Source organism: Sapajus apella, unplaced genomic scaffold (assembly GCF_009761245.1).
Source record: "Sapajus apella isolate SASKATOON/1434 unplaced genomic scaffold, GSC_monkey_1.0 scaffold1, whole genome shotgun sequence".
Lineage (NCBI taxonomy): Eukaryota > Metazoa > Chordata > Mammalia > Primates > Cebidae > Sapajus > Sapajus apella.
This window is the reverse complement of record NW_022436941.1, coordinates 13,708,840-13,724,563: the sequence shown is the minus strand read 5'-3', so window position 1 is coordinate 13,724,563 and position 15,724 is coordinate 13,708,840. Positions and strand designations below refer to the sequence as shown.

Genomic DNA, 15,724 nt, shown 5'->3' with positions numbered 1-15,724 from the left:
GAAAATCCTGAGCATCTGCTGTGTGCCAGCCACTTTGTGTTAGGAATAAGCAGTAAAAAAGCCACACATGGGTTCTGGCGTCACAGAACCCATATTCTAAGGAGAGTAAGCAAGCCAGGGAATAAGATAAAGTGGCTTTCTGATAAATGTAACTAAGAGATAAACTGTGATATCAGGCCTGGTGCAGTGGCTCACGCCTGTAATCTCAGCACTTTGGGAGGCCAAGGTGGGTAGATCACCTGAAGTTAGGATTTCGAGACCAGCCTGGCCAACATGGTGAATCCTCGTCTCTACTAAAAACACAAAAATTAGCCAGGCGTGGGGGTACATCCCAGCTACTTGGGAGGCTAAGGCAAAAGAATCACTTGAACTCAGGAGGCTGAGGTTGCAGTGAGCCAAGATCATGCCCTTTAGCCTTGGCAACAAGAGCAAAACTCCATCTCAAAAACAAAATGATGAAAAAAACCCCTGTGGTATCATAAAGAGTTACCAAGGAGAGGATAGGGTGGGGGTGGTCAGGGAAGTTGGCCTTGACAAGGTGACTCCTGAGTATTAACCTGAAAGGTGAGAAAGAGCCAGCCATTGAGAGGACAGAAAAAGTATTCCCAGTTAGAGGACACAGCAAGTACAAAGGTCCTAAGGCAGGCAATCCCTCTGTGTTTTGAAGGAAAGGAGGCCACTGTGGCTAACAAACACTGAGAAAGGGAGAGGGAGACTCGGTTAGCAGGGTGAGATTGCAAAGATTCTGGGGAGAAGTATAGATCATATTGTGAGCGCAAATGGGAGGCTACTGGAGGGATTTTAGGGGAGTGACATGCTAAGAGGAGCAGAGTGAAGAAAGAAATCATGCTGCCGTATGGATTATAGGGGGTCAAAACCAGGCAGAGATAAAGCAACTGAGGAGAGTAGCTTAGACAGAGGTGGTTCTGTGGGTAGAAGAGAAGAAAACCAATGGAAGAGATGTTTTAGAAGTAGATCTGATAGCAAGTACTAATCAGGTGAAATGTGAGGGATGAGAGATGTGAATTAAGTTGACTTCTAGTTTGTTTCGGTAGCGTGTTGGTCCTGGTGCCATTTACTGAGGAAATTGCAGGAGGAACAACAGGCTTTCTGGAGAGAAGGGTTGGAAAAGTAATCAATAGACTTTTTCTTGCCATATTAAGTTTGCAATGCCAGTTGGATACCCAAGTAGAGATTCCTAGAAGCCTACTGGAATATTTATTTGAACCGTGCCCAGGCTAGAGATATTTGGGAGTACTTATCACCTAGGTGATATTTAAAGTTACAGGACTGGCTGGGCGTGGTCGCTGATGCCCATAATCGCAGCACTTTGGGAGACCGAGGGCAGGAGTTTGAGACCAGCCTGGCCAACATGGTGAAACCCTGTCTCTACTAAAAACAGAAAAATTGGCCAGGCATGGTGGCATGTACCTGTATTCCCAGCTACTCAGAAGGCTAAGGCAGGAGAATGGCTTGAATCCTAGAGGCTCAGGTTGCAGTGAGCCGAGATTGCATCACTGCACTCCAGCCTGGGCGACAGAGTGAGACTCTGTTTTAGATAAATGAAGTAAGTAAGTAAGTAATTTACAGGACTTGCTGAGTAATGTTTGTCAGAAGAGGGTCCAGAATCGAACCCTAAAAAATACTGACATTAGGAATAAGAGCAAAGAAGGTGGAAGATGCAGCCAGTGAAGTCAGGGGAAAATGGTGTGTTGTGTCAGGAAGGCCAGAGGAGGAAAGTGTCTGCAAAAGATGGAGTGATCAGAGGGTCAAATCACAGCATCCCTTTAGGGGTTCTTTATTGGCTCCCGTAGTGCCAGGGGCAGGTCTCTAACCTGCCTGTCAGGTTGTTCTCACTCACTAGAGGAAGCACATTGAGGGCAAGGACCTGTTCTGGTAGATCCTGGCATCATGCCTGGCACATAACAGGAATTCAGGAAACATTTACTGGATGCGTTTTTTTTGTTTTTGTTTTTGTTTTTTTTTTTAAATCACACATGGACCGTGACTTAACGTTCAGAGAAATCAAACAATAGCAGCATTCATTATAGGAGTCTGAGGTGCCTGCATAAAAAGTTCTGTTTCTGACCATCTTCCCCTCCATCCCTCACTGTAAACATCTGTTGTTTAAAATGCTTTCCCTAAGGAATTGATTGCTGAATAATGAGTGCCTTTGATTTCAGACTGAGACTGAAAATGAAATGGCACTTGATTTTCTGTCACTGTCGACCTCTGAAAGTTGTGTGAGATTTTTGGGTGCATCTGGGGAATTTACCTCCAAACACCTTCTAGTTTCTCAGGGTAGCGGGTATTTACAAGTACCTTCAATAATGCACAGGCTTCGGAATGCCGGCTTTTCTGTGCTGAAGCCCTTGCTCACTTCTTGCCTTCAGCACTTCGGAATCCTGTCCAGCTGCTGTAGGTGCTGCCACCTGGTGCTGGAATTAACTGCAACTCTTAAGCTTCCTACTATTAGTTCCGTGCCCACCCTGCTATTTGAAATTGGAAATGTCTGAAAAAGAAATGTCTCTTTCTTTTTCTGTGTGCAAGTGTGTTCCAAGTTAGAAACAATGTTATAGGAGGCTATTTGGACTGCAGCAATAGGTTTAAATGTCCACACAATAGATACAGTGACATGAACAAAGTAGCAGATATTATGACATCGGATGCATGTTGAGACAGTGTTACTAGTATTACTGATGACGTATTAGTAAAGCTAACTGAAGCTTAGCTCCACTTCATAACTCAAGAATTGAATATCAGATTTATTATTTGATTGGTTAGTTGATCCATTCTTTTAACAAACTTCTACCTTCTGCTTGCAAGGCTCTGTTTTAAATAAGTTCTGTCAGAAATGAGGAGAGAAAGTGTTGTGAATATAGTTCATATTTCATTAGACAGTTACTTTTGGCATTTATTCATTTAATTTGGTAAGACCATATTTGTAGTAGGGACCAGATAAGCAACAATCTATAAACCATACCTGCCATAAAGATCACTTTGTAGTAAGATTGTAGGTAACTGGCTTAGTCAGCCTTGTTTTTTTTAATCTATTTTTTCTTCTTGCTGGGGCATTAGAAATGTCAGAAAATCCAATTAAACTGGCTATAAATAATGGACATTTTTTTTGGGCTCACATAATAAAAAATTTAAATAGTGAACCTGATCCAATGGCTCACAGCATGTCCTCGGGGATCTGTCTGTTGTCTCTCTTCTGGTTGCCTCCCTCGGGGACACAGGATAGCTGCCAGCTGCTCCCAGAGGTACGTCTTTTCTCTTTGCCTTTTGTGGGAAGGTGATCTTTCAAAAAAGTGGTCTTTATGGTGGAGTTTATAGATTTTTTGCTAATGTGATCTGATACTACTGACAAATAAACATGGTCTTAACAGAATTAAATGAATACATGCCAAAAGTAACTGTCTAATGAAATAAGGCCTGTATTCATTACTGTTTTTCCTCCTCATTTCTTACGGAACTCTCTCAGAACAGCTTACCAAGCAGAAGGCAGTAGAAGTTTGTTAAAAGAATAGACAGTCTGCAGGGCACGGTGGCTTGCACCTGTAATCCTAGCACTTTGGGAGGCTGGGGTGGGCGGATCACCTGAGGTCGGGAGTTCGAGACCAACCTGACCAACATGGATAAACCTGTCTCTACTAAAAATGCAAAAAATTAGCTGGGCGCGGTGGTACATGCCTGTAATCCCAGCTACTAGGGAGGCTGAGGTAGGAGAATCACTTGAACCCGGGAAGTGGAGGTTGCTGTGAGCCAAGATCACACTATTGCACTCCAGCCTGGGCAACAAGAGTGAAACTCTCTTAAAAAATAAGGACAGTCCAGCCCATCAAATAATCTAATATTCTGTGTTTGAATTACGGAGGTAAGCTAAACTTCATTCCCTGTGAGGCCCCATCTAGGCTTCACTCTCACTAGATCAGGGCCCATCTCTAAACCAGTTTCTGGAGTCAAGAGTGTGGACTTAGCAGCCACATCGTGATGGGCTCCTGTGCTTCATGGAGGGCGGGTACCCAGGAAAACCTGGGGGCTCTTAGGAGGGAAGGGGCACTGGGTGGTTAAAAACAGCAAATGTCACCATGGCAAAAAAAAAAAAAAAAAGATATTTTCCTATGAGAGAAAGAAAAAATAAAGCAGTACTTCCAAACTTTTCAGAATATAGTTATAATGGAAACTTTTGTATATGCAAATGGTTACTTACATAGGTAGAGTTATAATATATAAAATATAAACAATCATCTCTTGTCCATATAAAATCACCCTGCTTTGTAGCATTTGCCGATTTCTGTGGTATAAATACTCCTGCTATGGCCAATGTCAGGCTTCCAACATTATACAACTGAGCGCAGAGCTGTGAATGGATGAGCAGCATCAGCAGGTGCACCTGGCTCTGGGCACCACTGCACAGATCAGTGGCCTTCATGTGGCCAAAGGCTCTGAGCAGGGGCAGACCAATATTACATTTTATAGACAGAGTAAAGCTTGTCATGTAAGATCATTTATGTGGACCTTTCAGGACACTAGGGGGAAACATTCATTTAGCAGCATCTTGACTAATAACAGTTTCCTGGATATAAGCCTCCCAACAACTTTTTGGTTCTAAATTATTGTTTGTTATTTTTCTACCTAGATTTTTAGACATTAGCTCACTTATTTTTCATACAGGCTTTCTGTATTAGATTAATTGATTTTTACATGTTTTCAAATGAAAAGTGCCTAACAGTAGGGTTACATTTAAAGTAAATATGTTAAGGTAATTCATAATAATGAAGATGGGCAAGTTGCTGTTTTCCTAGGTTCTCATTGAGGCTAATATCTTAAGTCACATCATGAGCCTTAAGAGCCAGCGTTTGCACATGGGATACATACTCTGCCACTAACTTCTAGAAGCTGGAATGTGGTAATTTTGTTATGGAATATTTTGTTTGACTCTTTCCTTATTTGAAGATGAGTTGAGAAAAGCTGGGTACTCTCAAAGTTGTTTAAGAATTTATTTTTTGCTTTATATGCTGCTGTCTCCTAGTTGATATTTTTAATGATGGTTGATCTAAGGAATCACATTTTTAAATTATTACTAATTTGGTTAAAACACCGATGTTTGTGAAATGGCTATTTCTGTTTGTAAAGATAGACCATTTTCACAGCATTGAAGTTACTGGCTAATTGAGAGACTCAGAATGGTCCATCTCCCTTGGTCTAGAAACAGTAATAAAAAATCCCACAAAGTACTGTTCCACCACCTTGATTTATTTACAAAACACATTCTTGAGCATATTTCAAATGGAAGTCTCATTTCTGTGACACTGGGCTTTGGTTTTCTTTCTCTGCCTTTGTAAACTAGCTGGTATACATTAGATAAGCTTTTACTGAAGTAATATTAGTGTCTTCCCCTGTAGCATTCTCTTTCTTGAGTGACCTTAGGACAGGGTACAGAATAAAATTATATGCTCTGCAGCACTCTCGAGGACAGACACCCTCATTTGCTTGCTGCCAGATCATCAGGTTAGCCTTGTGCTTAAGCAAAAACACTGCTGCATTTGTGCCATGTCAGCATTTTCCACAGGAAAGTAATCTGTATTTAAGCTTTTTAGTAGTAAATGGAAGTAGTTGCTTTCTGTCATACCTTTAGCGAATGATAGGAGACTTATTTCTGTACAGAGTACATTGGAACCTCACTAGTATGTTATTGGTAAATAGTGTATCGTGTTCATCTCTCTTGATTTTGTTTCGTTCAAGAGGTGTCAGTTTCTGAAAGGCAATGAAAGGAGCTTGTCCTTTCTTCTCACTCAGGTGGTCCTGTTGCCGATGGTCCCTGAGATCACAGCTGGCTTCCAGCTTTATTTTATTCAGCATTTATTTAACACCTTCTCCTTGCCAGGAGCTAAGATCTTCAAGCTGAATTCATGTTGAGTTTTATAAAGAATTTAGTATGCCAAATAATTTGCAGAATTCTTAATAACAGAATAGGATAAAAAGCAGTGGGAACTTCTCAGCAGGTATTTCAAATTGGATAGCACTTCCTCCCCTGCAGGGAATATAGAAGGTACAAGAACTGCTACTAATTATGTAGAAATTTCAGTTCAATAACAAAATAGTTACTGATATACTGCTGCCCCCGCCCCACCCTTTTAAAAATAATAAACAGAGGCCGGGTGCAGAGGCTCATGTCTGTAATCCCAGCACTTTGGGAGGATGAGGTGGGTGGATCACTTGAGGCCAGGCATTCAAGACCAGCCTGGCCAATGTGGCAAAACCCCATCTCTACTAAAAATAGAAAAAAAAATAGCCACACGTGTTGGCGCATGCCTGTAATCCCTGCTACTGGGGTGGCTGAGCCACAGGAATCATTTGAACCTGGGAAGTGAAGGTTGCAGTGAGTCGAGATCACTCCACTGTACTCCAGCCTGGGCAACAGAGCAAGACTCTGTCTCCAAAAAAAAAAAAAAAGAGTAATAGTAGTAATAATAAGCAGAAAAGCTGTCTCTTAAGCAGTGAAAAGGTCCCTCTCCCATGCACTTGGTGATTTTAAGTGTTTTTTAATTTAAAAGTAAACTACTATTGTTTTTAGGAGGTTGCTCAAAGAAGTACAGTCTTTAAAACAACCATACCTGAAGAAGAGGAGGAGGAGGAAGAGGCAGCTGGAGTGGTTGTTGAGGAAGAACTTTTCCACCAGCAGGTATTACTTTATTAATTTAATATATTTATTTTAAATTTTATTAACAGAAGTACATGAAGACTAAGAGTGTGGTTGGGTTTTCCCCTATCGCTTGATGAACCAGAGCAGTGATTTAACAAGTGGGGTTTGTATTCCCCAAAGGGGTATTCAAGGTGTGATACTTTAGGGTACTGGAAGAATATGTTGATACATTTTTCTCATTTTACCAGATTTTAGTTTTGTCTTTTGTTTTCTTTTTTTTTTTTTTTTTTTTTTTGATACGGAGTTTTGCTCTTGTTACCCAGGCTGGAGTGCAATGGCGCGATCTCGGCTCACCGCAACCTCCGCCTCCTGGGTTCAGGCAATTCTCCTGCCTCAGCCTCCTGAGCAGCTGGGATTACAGGCACGCACCACCATGCCCAGCTAATTTTTGTATTTTTAGTAGAGACGGGGTTTCACCATGTTGACCAGAATGGTCTCGATCTCTTGACCTTGTGATCCACCCGCCTCAGCCTCCCAAAGTGCTGGGATTACAGACGTGAGCCACCGCGTCCGGCCTGTCTTTTGTTTTCTAATGTATGTTATGTGTTACAGTGAAACATGTCTATGGATTGGATTTTATGCCCTAAAACTTATTTACTCTGTAGGGTTCTGTGACTAAAAGTTTAGATCACTAAATTAGAGCAAGCACCTGCATATAAACTTTTAAAAAACAAAAGTAGTATTCAACTTCAAAGTGAAACAAAAGTCTTGCTATATTAAGTTTCTAATCATTATCTAATTGCAAGATAGCTTTTAGCTGATGGTTGGGCTTTTGAGAGCCCTTGAAATAAACAATCCAAATTTGGTTTTAGTTATAATTAAGTTGGAATTATTAATAACTAATGAGCCTTTAGTTTATATTCTCAAGCTGTTTGAGTCTAATCATTTATCAAAGTCTCTACCCTTATCCTGATAAGACTTTGTCTCCATGGCTCCAGATGTATGATCTTAAGTCTGCTTTCCTTCATTTAGCCCTAGTCCTGGTCTAAATAAACACTCTCTCATGTATTTAGCCCCCAGGGTTGAGAACCACTTGAGGTGGGTTGCATGAAGTAGCATGAATTTTTTCCTCGATGCCTTCTCAAACGTTTATTTTGGAGGAATATTTTAAAACACATACGCTACACTTAACTTACAAGAAACAAGCACAAGTTCCATTTTCTGTGCTTAAATGGGAAACATTGTAATTACTTAGAAGTGAAATAACTATGTAAGAGATACCTCAAGGCGCAAGACAAGTGGCTCAGCATGAGTTACAGCATGTCAGACGCTAGAGGAAGTGCTCCAGGCCAGCAGAGTAGTTGAGAAGAACTCTGGGAGATGATGCTTGTCCACTAATTTGAAGGATGGATAATTATTTAGGTATTGGAGAGAAGGCAGATGATGGTGTTCTGAGGATGTTCCAGTCATCTGTTTCTTCACCAACAGACCACCCCAAAGCATAACAGCTTAAAACAGCAATTTCTTACTTGCCATAATTCTGTGGCCTGACTGGTCTCAGCTGGGCAGTGTTTCCCATGTGCTGCAGACTGAACTCAATCATGCAGGCTGCGTTCAGCTCAGAGGTTGGTCTGGTCTGGATTATCCTTTAGGTCTCTTTCTGTATGGATTTCTGTGATTTAAGAGTTTAGCCAAAGCTTCTTTACAACATGGCAATTGTCTAACAGAGTAAGTGGAAAGTACCAATCTTTCTTAAAGATTGGGCCCCTTGTCCCTTCTATAGCATTCTCTTAGTCAAAGTCACGAGGCCGGCCCAGATTCAAGGTGGAGGTTAAATAGTCTCCACTTGTGGGGAGGAATGACAAAGAATTCATAGTGATCTTTAGCTCAGTACAGAGGATGCATCAAGACTTAACGCACCAAAGTCCATTCATCCAGTTATTTTGTAGGGTTTATGTGAGAGATAAATGAAGTTGAAAGATTGGAATTAAACTGGCATAGTGTGGAATGCTTAGGCATATATCTGTACAATTTGGAACAAAGGAGAAATTAAGACTGCATTTTAAAAAATATCACTGGCTGCGGGGCGCGGCGGCTCACGCCTGTAATCCCAGCACTTTGGGAGGCCGATGTAGGCAGATCCCCCGAGGTCAGGAGTTTGAGACCAGCCTGACCAACATGGAGAAACCCCATCTCTATTAAAAATACAAAATTAACTGTGCATGGTGGTACATGCCTGTAATCCCAGCTATTCAGGAGGCTGAGGCAGGAGAATCACTTGAACTGGGGAGGCAGAGGTTGTGGTGAGCTGAGATCGCACCATTGTACTCCATCCTGGGCAGCAAGAGCAAAAGTCCGTCTGAAAATAAAACAAATAACTCTAGCCAAGCTGAATCAGAGGGTCTAACTCTAGAGGGGCGATTCTAGAGACACTGAGGAGATTTATTAAGGCTTAGTGACTAAACCTGAGGGTGAAAGAAGGAAAAAAAATAAAGATGAGGTTTTTATCACAGAAAATAATGATACCAAGGTTCATAAAAGGGAAGATGGAAGGGCAGAACAGGTATTTGAACTTCATATTTGAGGATGAATCCAATAGCCTTTTGAATTGATTAGAAGTATTTTGGTGACCTTCAAAAAACCAGTTTTAGTTCAATCAGTGGTGAGTCACAAGTCATATTGTGAGGTTTTACAAAATTAATGGGTGATAAAGAAATGGATAGAGGAACCATGTTGACTTCGCCTTGGAGGATAAATCCAGTACAGATGGCTTGGGATGTGTAAGTTCAGGATCTAGCAAGCCTTATTCTCCCATGTGGCTGTTAAAGCTGATCCACTGATCTCCTGTTTCCTAAGTTATCAAAGGAAGTTACTGAACAATGGTTTTCAAATTGAGCTGCATATTAAAATTATGTTAAAATTATATATAGATAGATATCATTTCCCAGTAAAATGAGAAATTCTCATTTGGATTGATCAAGGGACCTAGATCAGAATTTTTTTTTTTAAACTTTTCAGGATCCGAATGTGTAGCCAGAGTTGACAATTACTGTTCTGGAATTTGTTGGGGGTAGTCTAGAAAGAAGTCCGTAAAAGAAGGTTAGAGGCCAGACACGGTGGCTCATGCCTGTAATCCCAGCACTTTGGGGAGGACAAGGCGGGTGGATCACTTGAGGCCAGGAGTTCGAGACCACCCTGGCTAACATGGTGAAACCCCGCCTCTACTAAAAATACAAAAATTAGCTGGGTGTGGTGTGATGCACTCCTGTAGTCTCAGCTACTGAGGAGGCTGAGGCATGGGAATCGCATGAACCCAGGAGTTGGAGGTTGTAGTGAACCAAGATCGCACCATTGCACTCTAGCCTGGGCAACAGAGTGAGACTCTGTCTTAAACAAACAAAAAAAGAGAAAAAAAAAGATTACAAAAGATGAGAGATAATACAGGGCTCGTTTGAAGTTAGGTAATACGGTTTTGTAGTATCCCTGTAGTTAAAAGTTTTCATCTTATTTTAGAATATTGTGATTTTCTTTCTTAGTATTAATTTTTCTTTGTTTTCCTCATCAGGGAACCCCAAGAGCATCCAATAGAAGCTGTGCAATTATGTAAAATTTTCATCAACTGTCTTCCTCAAAATTAAGAAGTATGGTAATCCTTAACCTTTATACAGTGCAGAGCCTTCTCAGAAGCACAGAATATTTTTATATTTCCTTTATGTGAATTTTAAAGCTGCAAATCTGATGGCCTTAATTTCCTTTTTGACTCTGAAAGTTTTGTAAGAGAAATCATGTCCATACACACTTTGTTGCAAGATGTGAATTATTGACACTGAATTTAACTGTACTGTTTGGAAGGGGTCCCTCAAATTTTTTGACTTTTTTTTGTATGCGTGTTTTTTTCTTTTTTTAAAGTTCTTAAGAGGAGGGGAGGGTAAATAAACCACTGTGTGTCTCGGTATAATTTGAAGATTGCTGCATCTAGACAAGCAATCTGCTCTTCATTATTCTCTGCTATATATAATGGTGCTGTGAGGGAGGGGGAAAACATTTTTCAATATATTGAACTTTTGTACTGAATTTTTTTGTAATAAGCAATCAAGCTTACAATTTTTTTTAAATAGAAAAGAAATTTTGTAAGAAGGCAATATTAACCTAATCACCATGTAAGCACTCTGGACGATGGATTCCGCAAAACTTGGTTTTATGGTTACTTCTTCTCTTAGGTTCTTAATTCATGAGGGGGCGGGGAGAGGGAGGCGGAGGGAGGGAAGGGTTTCTCTATTAAAATGCATTCATTGTGTTTTTTAAGATAGTGTAACTTGCTTAAATTTCTTATGTGACATTAACAAATAAAAAACCTCTTTTAATATTGATCTCTACTGTCCTTTTTAACCCTTTAAAAACATTTTGAGGGGAGAAAAGTATTGTTTCAGTTTTGCTTTTGATAAAAATATAATTTGGCTTATTTGAACTGGATTTTTTTTTAAGGCTTTGCCAGTTGAGGAAGATGAACAAGCTATTTTGGGGTCTTCAGTATTTAGTTGTCATTAATAACAGTAATAAAAGCAATAATAGTAACTAATGTTTTTAAGCCAGACATCATGCCTAATGCTTTGTTACATTTTTTAGCTTGTTAACAATAAGGCCTTTAAAAATTTCTTTAGGAAAACCAAAAGGGAATGGTAGAAGAAGACACTGAGAAAGACATTCCTTCTTTTCTTTTCTTTTCTTTTCTTTTCTTTCTTTTTTTTTTTTTTTAAAGGCAGAGTCTTACTCTGTTGCCCAGTATGGAGTGCAGTGACACTGTCTTAGCTCACTGCGGCCTTGACCTCCTGGGCTCAGCCTCCCAAGTAGCTGGGACTATGGGAACGCACTACTACGTCCAGCTGATTTTTTTGTATTCGTAGAGAGGATTTTGTCATGTTGCCCATGCTGGATGTTCCTAGTCAAAGAAAAAATGGGGAGACTGTTTTAGAATATAGTTCCATTGTCTTTTAAAATAGGAAGGGCAGAGATTGATTAAAAGCCACCTTAGGCTCGGCGCAGTGGCTCACACCTGTAATCCCAGCACTTTGGAAGGCCAAAGCGGGAGGTTCATGAGGTCAGGAGTTTGAGACCAGCCTGGCCAACATGGTGAAACCCTGTCTCTACTAAAAATAGAAAAATCAGTTAGGTATAGTGGCAGATGCCTGTAATCCCAGCAATTCGGGAGACTGAGGCAGGAGAATCACTTGAACCTCGGAGGCAGAGGTTGCAGTGAGCCCAGACTGCTTCATTGTACTCCAGCCTGGGAGACTGAGCAAGAATGTCTCCAAAAAAAAAAAAAAAAGAACCACCTTTTAGGGGAATAACATGAATGCTATGAAATACAAGTGTGCTGTGGGGGAGGGGTAGCTTTATTATATATGGTGTTAATTATGGCGTCATTTCATGTGAATTTAGGGAGGTTTTGTCTTGATTGCTCTCGTTGAGTTCATCTTATAGAAGTGCAATATCTGAACCCTTCCTAAAATGAACAGATAATATTTCAGAAGCTAACCCAGAGTCAGTGTTTGCTTTTCCCTTAAAATATTCCTGCAGTAAGCTGCACAAAGACTACCAGCTTTCACTTGAAAATAACTCACAAAGCCCCAGAATTACTGTGCTCCACAGATTTACTGCATACTTTGGTGCCGTCGCAGACACAAGATAAATGCTGGGTTAGAAATTCTGTCTGGTAAAGAAGATAAAATGATAACTTCTCAACGCAGATTTATCTCCAGAGTGAGAATGGCAATACACTATACAGCCAGACTTAGCTGTGAAACACTTTGCCACAAGATGGGGTTCTTGCCATCAAAATGCATTCTAGGTGCTTTTATTGCTGGATAAATTAGGTTATAAAAGCCAACACTTTAATTAATTTGGGCATTAAAAAAAATGGCCGTTGTAAGATAGTAGAATAGTGTGTACATTGGGGAAATTGAGAGTTAAAATGCAGGACCCTGGATGTGTGGCAGTAGTAGATTCCTGAGTTTGTTTAGACTGACAAACTTTGGACTAAATTGAGGTTTTCTGAAACTGAGCTGCACCTAAGCTCATTCCCACAGAACACGAGTGAGCCAGAGGGCATGCTTCCATTCGTGTATTAGGCACACAACATATATATGCGTTTTTGGATTACTTAACTATTTTATAACAAGCATGATTCACATTTTTCCTGTGATTTGTCTTCAGTGTTCTGTTTTCACCTCTGTTTAGATATGAATTTTTATTTTATTTATTTATTGTTTTTTGAGACTTGAGTCTCACTCTTGCCCATGCTGGAGTGCAATGGCGCAATCTCAGCCCACTGCAGCCTCCATCTCCCAGGTTCAAGCAATTCTCCTGCCTCAGCTTCCTGAGTAGCTGGGATTATAGGCGTGTGCCACCACGCCTGGATACAGATTTATTTTTATTCCTCTTGTTCAGGTCCCTGTTCTTCATTAGGAAAATTTTGGATGTTCTAATTTTGTTGAGTATTATCTCATCCCCACTCTCTGTTCTTTCCTTCTGGGGTTTCTTTTATACCTATGTTGAACCTGTCCTGTTTCATATATTTTAGATTTCTCCACACTATATTCTCAGCTAACCCTTTTGTAATTTATCTCACTTGTTCTGTTCTCAGCCCTGTCTCATTGGTTTATTGCAGCCATTGAGCTTTTTGGACTTTATTTTTTGCTTCTGAAGTTGTCTTTGATGATTCTCAAATTTGTCTCTTTTTTCGTAATTTCAATTATAGTTTTTATTCTTTTTGTGAATCGTTTTAACTGTATTTATTTTATAGTCTCAATTCTATTTTCTTGCCTTTTGGCTGTTTTTCTGTTAGCTGTGTCTGTTGACCCTCCTAATGGTAGTGTGCGTCCTCATGTAGTTTTTAGGATTGTGAGTCCATCTCTAGCAAGGGCTATTTTGTGTGTGATCCGTATCCCCGGATTTTGATGGTATGGCTACAGAGGAATTTGGGAGTTTCCTGTGCCAGAGTCCCAGGACCGTTTCTGGGTCACTTTCTTGCCTCGTGGTAATACAAATCCACTGCATGGTGGTGGTTTTTCTCAAGTAGCTTCCTGCTCCTGTCTGAAAAGCGCCACCGGCATTTGTCTTTGCTCTGGCTGGCAGGCAGCATTCTGGTAGAGTGAGCCTGCAGGGAGCTATGTCAGGTTCTGTGCTTTGTTCAACAGTCTTACTTCTAAGTTCACTCTTGCAAGGACCCAAAGCCGTTTCCTATCCCCAGCTACCAGCCCTTAAGGTTTATGTTCCAGATTTTGAGTTCTTTGTGTCACCTGGACATTTCTTGTTCTTTCTTTAAAGCTTGGCTCTATTAAAACACAAATTTTATTCTATTTTCTCAGTTTAATAGTGGAAGCAGGGTGTGTCCATGTCAGTTTAATCTGCTGTCATACAAGAGTGTGTCTGTGTCCGTGTATATTTTTAAGAGATGTGATTATTCTAAATCATGTTCCTTGGGTTTCAATCTCTTACCCATCATCCTTTTCATCGTATCTTAAATTACAAAGAAATTTATTTGGATGCCCCTTCTTTTCTTGCCAAAACACTTGATAAAACGAGAGAAATTGAAAAGAATCTTTAAATAATCCATACCTTCTGGATCATTGGCTTCTAAACAAAATGCAGATTTTTTTTTTCTTTTTAATTCCATTGCATGAAATAACAACATGGAATTTTAGGAGGTGCCGCCAGAGGGAAATGTTTCTTAGGGGTCAAACTTCTGAGTCCCGGAAGCAAGGTTCAAGTATCTGTAATGTTTACATGGGAAAACCCAGAATTCTGAGGTTGGGACTCTGACTGTTCTTCCCTGTCTACCAGATTAGGGGGAAAAAATCCCCCACACAAAAAAAGACTGAGGGAGGTAGTATTTAGAATTTTGTGTTTCTTCTCTTTGGCTGCTTTACTGAAGGGGACATTCAGAGCCAAACTGATGAAAATGAGGAAAATACGTGGCAAAATACATGCAAAACTCACAGAAGTCATGTTTCAAGTTCTTGGAGAGAGGGCTTCACATTAGCAGTCTTGAATGGGAAGAGGAATTAATGGGGAACCGTACTGGAAGTGAACGCTGCTTTACTTGGAGGGTCAGAGTGAGGATGGAGAACATTCTTAGAGGCAGATCAGTAACCAGTTTGCCCTGGAGCTATGCATTGGACCCAGAGTGTGAAATCCTTACTGCCTGCCGCCTCCTACCCCTCACTTCCACAATAATGCATTCTTTCACTTTTAACAGCACGGTAAATCCTGTCTCTCCTGACATTTCCCGAGACAAAATACACGTCTCAATTTAGGGAGACAGCCTGCTCAGTAGTTTAATTACTTTATGACAATAAAACACATATTCACCCAGATTTATGATGTGAGTTCTTCCTCCACCAATCTGAATTGGAATTCTCACTTTAAATGCCAGCCAAGTTTGCTTTTAGAGAAATGCCGCTCCTGTTCCATTTTGGGTTTTTTAATACTTACTTTGGCTGTGTATTACTCCAAATGAGCTGCAGTCTGTGGAACCGGAAGATTTCTCTGCATTTGTATTTCATTTTCTTTGGTACTAGTGTTGATTTTTTTTTTTTTTTTTATGACAAATAATTTCCCACTTGCCTTTTGAGACTCATCTCGTGACCCACTTGGCTTACAGCTGATGGCCCTAATCCTCCCTCTGTAGCATCTGCTGGTTTTCTGCATGGATCTGTCTTTGGGGCGGACTCACTGTGTAACTGATAGGGTGGAGGTACCGTTGCTAGTGTGAGGTTTTCCTCAGTGTTTTGTGACTCAGTCTGGATAATTACTCTCCAATTGTCTGGTTTGGTCTGTTGAATACATGCGGATGTTTCCACAGCCCCTTTTGAGTCCCATGACTTAAGTTTAGCCACAAGTGCTAAAGTGTCCACTGTGACCAGAGGGACACAAATGTCTGTACTGAATATGTTTCTCTAGCTTCCTAATGTAGTGGTTGAGAGTGATCTCAGATGACCTGTTTTTTTATCTAGTTTCACAAACAGTCCCAGATCACTTGTTTTTCTCTTCTGTTTTTCTCTCCATTGTCCACAT

At 40.5% G+C, this 15,724-nt stretch overlaps 1 protein-coding gene across 1 annotated transcript in view; it reads left to right on the top strand.

Moving 5' to 3' along the window:
- Positions 1-11,019, top strand: part of LMNB1 (lamin B1) — a 62,009-nt gene extending 50,990 nt beyond the window's left edge. Inside the window, exons 10-11 of the mRNA XM_032264224.1 lie at positions 6,581-6,688; positions 10,215-11,019. Coding sequence (XP_032120115.1) covers positions 6,581-6,688; positions 10,215-10,256 — 150 coding nt within the window. The 3' untranslated portion in view covers positions 10,257-11,019. The remainder of the gene's footprint in view (positions 1-6,580; positions 6,689-10,214) is intronic.
- The last annotated feature ends 4,705 nt before the right edge of the window (positions 11,020-15,724 follow it).